The following is a 5,278-nucleotide window of genomic DNA, read 5'->3' on the forward strand; positions in this document are numbered from 1 at the left end:
GCCGCAGACCCCTTTGGCCTCCTCGGCGAGCGCGGGGCCGTCGCCGCGGGCGGCCTCGGTGCCCTGCTCCGCCTCCCATTCCTGCAGCACCTCCTCCAGGTTGAAGCGGCGTCTGTAGTTGACGAAGAAGTTCTTCACTTGGCCGACGGTCTTGTTGCCGATCACGTCTGCGATGGCTTGGAAATCTTTACCGTACTTGCGCACACCTGGAAGCAAAGCGAGGACGCGCCTGAGCGGGCGTGGGGGGCCCCGGCGGCCCGGCCGCTCAGCTGCCTCCTGCAGTCCTCTCTGGAGCCGCCACTGCAAACAAGCCCCGAGTTCTGAGCCCCGGTTCTCGGCTCCGCCCTCCAGGCCACCTGCACGGACGGCCCCAGTGGCCAGACTGGAGGAGGGGGCGCCGCGCCTGGCTCCCGGGCATCCGAAGGGCATCTCGGAACGATCGGGGCTGGGCACGGACCGCTGGGCTTAGGGGACCGGTCACGCCACGGCGCGGACGACCCCCACAGAGACCCCGTGATGGAGCGGACGACCCCCCGCTCTGTGGGTTCTGGGGGTCCTCAACGTCCACGGACTCGCTCGGGACGCACCTGCCGCAAAACGGAAAAGTGGTCAACGTGTCACCGTCGGGTGCCTGGAAACCACGGACCGGTCACTCGTGAGTACAGCGAGCGGGAGGAGGAGGAAAACACGGAGGCTTTGCTTTTCTGGTCTGCCAGCTAACCTGGGGGCGCGGGGGACACACAGGTCGCACGAGGCGTCCTGTGGCCCCCCCGCGAGTACCCTGCCACGGGGGTCTTCCCTGAATCCCGCCTGTTTCACACGGAGGCTTGGAAACGCGTCCCTCTGGCTCGACCGGCTGCCCGGACCGCGTGGGGCCCTGGTGCCCGGCCGGCGTGGACGGCGCTGGGCCCGGTGAGGGCGTTTAACGGACGTCCGGAGGTGCCTGGCCCGCGAATGCTGAGTCTGGAAGTGAAACCTCCTCCACCGGGGTGCGGGGCCCTCTGCTTCCCAGCGGGAAGCCACCTCGGGGCGGAGCCTCCTGCCGCCTGGACACACCACATCCTCGCCCCTGCACAGAGGCTTCCGGAGCGGCTGTCCCTGCCCGGCCACTCGGTGGCTCGGCTCGCCCCATCTGCTGTCGCTCTGGGCGCCCGCGTCCCCCCACAGTGATCTCTCCCAGGGCAGGCCTGGCGGGGTCCCGCGGAAGCAGCCTGTGTGCCTGTGCCAGCGCGTGGTGACCACGGTCATGAGCCTGGCTGCTGGCGGGGGGGGGGGGCACCCCAGCACTGGCTTGCGCTGGCGGGGGGAGGGGGCGCCGGAGGCAGCCAGCCCAGCGCTAGCTCACGCTGAGGCCGGAACACTCGGGCCAGGGCCTCCCTGTGTCTTCCCTAGGCCACAGGAGCCACACGTGGCTTCCCGTCCCGTGGCAGCCCCGTGGCGGCCGGCGGGCCTGCTCCTGCCGAGAGCTGGGCCGCCCCGAGGGGCTGGCGGGGAGCTCCCGTGGGGTGCTGGGGTTGGGCCCAGGGCGGCCACACGGCGTCAGCACAAGCGAGAGGCACCGGGGGGCGGTGGTCTGTGGCCGGCACAGGTCCAGGACAGGCCATGCAGGCCGCTCTGAGCCGGGGCGGGGGCTGCCGTGAGAGCGGCTCTTTCTGCGGGCGGACAAGGCCGAGGTCCCTCTGAGCGCGAGTGTTGACTACACGCTGGCCCTCAGGGCCAGGCCGGTCTCCGGAGGTGAGTGGGGTGGGACATCGGGCGCCCTGGGCCAGGCGGGCTAGAAACTTCCCAGTGTTTCCATTAGCGTTTGTGAAGCTCGTTTGAAACAATGGAAGCCCTTGTGGGTGGGTGTGCGTGGGGGGGCCGTGGCCGTGGCGGGGGGGCCGTGGCCGTGGCGGGGGGCCACAGACACGGCAGCTCTGTGGTTCTCTCTGGGTGCTGACACTGTGGCGCTCCTTAAGACACTGTGCCAGCCCCACACTTGGGGACCCCGCGCCCCGTTTTCCAATCAGGGTTCTAGGTTAGCAACAAAAGCCAAAACCTCTCCTGGACCCCACGTCACCGGGTGTCTGGGCCACGGGGTTCCCGCCGGTGGGAGTGGGTCGCCTAGCTGCTCCGTTCGCTTTCAGAAAGGTGTTTCAGAAGCCTGAGTTTGGGGTGCGAGACGTGACGCTCAGCTCTGGGCACGGCAGGCTGCTCCCGGGTAGTGAAATGTGGGGGGATACTCCGGCCTGCTTCTCAGAAGGGGAGCTCTGAGAGGGAGCCCCTGTTTCTTCGAAGTGGGAATACCACTTCTTCAGACAGTGATTTCTGACGGGAAGGAACAGAGTGCTCCCCGGAACTGCGGCAGGGTGGGGTCCCCCTGCCAGGCGGGGATGCCGGGAAGGGGGGAAGGCCTGAGTCAGGCGCCACGTCTGGGCCAGCCACACCGGCTCCCATCTTTAGTCGTCAGCAAGCCGCTGGGTCTCGCTCCTACTGGGGCGCCCCCCGACGCCTCCCCCAGGCCCGCGGCTCCCCTTCTGCTCTAGTGGAGGCCCGCGTGCGCTCCAGGGCAAGGGCGACTTCTAACGGTGAGCAAAGCCTCCAGGACACAGCTCCGGCAACTCCCGGCGTCCGTGGCGGGTGTTCACGGGGCTAAGACAAGACTCACAGGTCAAGTCGACATGTTGACAGCGGTGGGAAGACTCTGCTGTTTACCTTAAAGCTGCAATTATTTTTAGGGGGGCTGGGCTCCTCCAAGCACCATGAGTATGAGATTACGTGGACTGGGGGGGTTTCGAAGCGCAGCTTGTCGCAGCGGCGAGGTCAGGGGCTGAAGGCCGCCACAGACGCAAAGCCACGGCAAAGCCACTGGTGGCGGATAGTCTAAAGGGATGATGTTAGCGCTGTTGCGAACACCCCACCTGGGGCAAGCGGGCGCCCCAGAGGGCGCGGCCTGGAGCCTGCCGGCCCGCCACGCTGGGTCCGGACGGCTTCGTGGGAGCTACGGCCTAGACCCTTGGCTTTACAAGCGCCACGGGGCAAAGGTCATGTACGTAGCAGGTGCAAAGAGGAGCGTCAGGGTTTCCTGGTCCCGGTCACTCTCTGCGCGTCATTTACGAGCAAGAGGAAATGCACCGAGTGGCCAGTGTCCATCTACCCGCAGGGCCTTGCGTGGGAGCATGTGACTGTCAAGGCAGACACGGGTCACCACTGCTTTGTGAAGCGCAGGGGCGTTCACGGGCTGATGCCACGCCACGCCACGCCAAGGCTGAGCGTGCCGGCCCGTGAGCATCCGAGGCCGGACCGGAGAGACCCAGTGTGTGCAGACACCGGCCCAGCTCTCAGGCCGAGCCTCGGAAAATCCGCTCTCGGGGACAAATGTTTGACCCGAGCGTGGGAAGAAGAGGCTGCCAGGGAGCAAGAACTGCGTGGTCAGCTCAAAGGCTGTGGTCGGGGGTGAGGGGCCGCCCAGTACCACGTCTTCTAGCAGGAACGGAGCTGCCCCGTTTCTAACCTGACTGAGCATCGGCGGGGGGCTGGAGTCCTGCTCTTGGGCGCCCCACCCGCCCGCCCAGTGGGACGAGAGCACCTTCCCGGCCTCCCAAGGGGGTGCCCTGGCTCTGGGGCTCCTGCTGGCTGTGGAACCAGCTCAGCATTAGTCCTGCTCCTCCCGGGCCTGGGGACACTCGCTGGACGCTGAAGCAGGGATGGTTCTGAAAACTGGCCCGTCGGGATGCGGCTCACACCGGGCCAGTGGAGTCCTGGACTCGGCCCCTGCTGGAGACGGGGCCCCGGCTTGGGCCCCAGCTGCTCTGGAAGGGACCTGGGCGGGCAGCAGAGCCGGACACTCGGGGTCCCACTCACCAGGACACGCCCTCTGGAGGCCTCGGTCCCCATCTCCAAGGCCTTCCGCTCCTGCCTCCAGGCTTCCCCGGCCGCTTCGCCTCCGCCCGGCCGCCAGCCGCCCGCCACTGTCCTGCCTCCAGCTCTGTGTCCCCCGGGCTGCTGGCCATGTGCTGGCTGTGCCGAGGCCCTGACGACGCCGTGCCGGTGCCCGGCCCTCCGGCACCTCCTGCGGAAGAGCCATGTGCCAGTGCTGCTGCTGACCAGCGCTGACCGGCGCCCAGCCATCTCGAGCTGTCCAGCTTCCGCTCCTCCTGCACTCTGCCCACCTCGCCGCAGCAGCGCCCAGGCCCTGCCGCACCAGACCTCGCCGTCCGCCATGCATCGGCGCCTCACAGATCCGCTCTCGTCAGAGGGACGCTCCGCCTCGCGCGGCGGCTGTGCCGACTACTGGACACTGCGGACAGGGCAGGGCAGGCGGCCACGCGCGGCCTCGGGGTCTCCTGCCATCCCCAGTGTCCTCTTCCGTCTCTCCCCTGTAAATCGCCCCTACGCCGTTGTACCCCAAGTCGGGGTGTCTTGCAGAAAGCATACGGGGAGGACCCACAAACTGACCTTCCCCCGCTTCAGAGGCTTCGGCGCCTCCTGGCCACCCCATGGCCTCCGAGTCTCTGCTCCACCGGCGACCAGCCAGCCACCCGACAGTGCTTCTTCAGAGCCCACCGCGGGCGGTAGGCATGGCCGAGGGCGACCCCAGGGGAGGGGGTGGTCAGCGGGGCCCTCAACAGGGCCCTCAGCAGGGCCCTCAGCAGGCTGTGGGAGGACAGGTCCAGGGACTCAGAATTTGCTTTTCCTGGAAGACTCCAGGGGACTGTGAAGGGGTTCGGTGAGGGCGGGCGTGCCAGGCTGGGACGCCCTCCAGGGGTGGCCTGGCGCCCTTGAGGGTGTTGGGAGCCGCAGATTAGACTCTGATCTGAGGGCACATCCGGGGTCCGCCAAAGGACCCCGAGGTGTCAAGGTCACGCCCAGCCGCTGGCCTCTGTGGAGGACACGGCATTAACGCGCCCGGCGCCGGGGATGCGCAGATTAGGAGAGTGTGGACAATGCTTCTAAGAGGCTTATGTGTCAGCCTCACCCTCGCCAAACACCTGTTATGTGGATTTAGATAAGGCGACTCCAGAAGGACGTCCAGGGCCCAGGCCGCCCCGCCCCCCGGGAGAAAAGCATGTTCAGAGCAGGGGGGGCCGTGTGTGCTCCACGAGGCCTCAGCGCCGTGCAAAAGCATCTGGCCAGGCGGCAGGTCAGCAGGCGACGGAGGTCAGCAGGCAGCAGGTCAGCAGGCGACGGAGGTCAGCAGGCGGCAGGTCAGCAGGCGACGGAGGTCAGCAGGCGGCAGGTCAGCAGGCGACGGAGGTCAGCAGGCGGCAGGTCAGCAGGCGGCGGAGGTCAGCAGGCG

The 5,278-nt window shown here is 67.8% G+C and overlaps 1 protein-coding gene across 1 annotated transcript in view; it reads right to left on the bottom strand.

The window, feature by feature from the left end:
- The window catches only part of RCOR3 (REST corepressor 3), a gene marked incomplete at its 5' end in the record, with an annotated part of 20,576 nt that overhangs the window by 2,434 nt on the left and 12,864 nt on the right, over nucleotides 1-5,278 (bottom strand). The window contains one exon of the mRNA XM_012734205.1: nucleotides 3-206. Coding sequence (XP_012589659.1) covers nucleotides 3-206 — 204 coding nt within the window. The remainder of the gene's footprint in view (nucleotides 1-2; nucleotides 207-5,278) is intronic.

The sequence above is a fragment of the Condylura cristata genome, unplaced genomic scaffold, assembly GCF_000260355.1.
Source record: "Condylura cristata isolate star-nosed mole 26May11 unplaced genomic scaffold, ConCri1.0 scaffold00050, whole genome shotgun sequence".
Classification (NCBI taxonomy): Eukaryota; Metazoa; Chordata; class Mammalia; order Eulipotyphla; family Talpidae; genus Condylura; species Condylura cristata.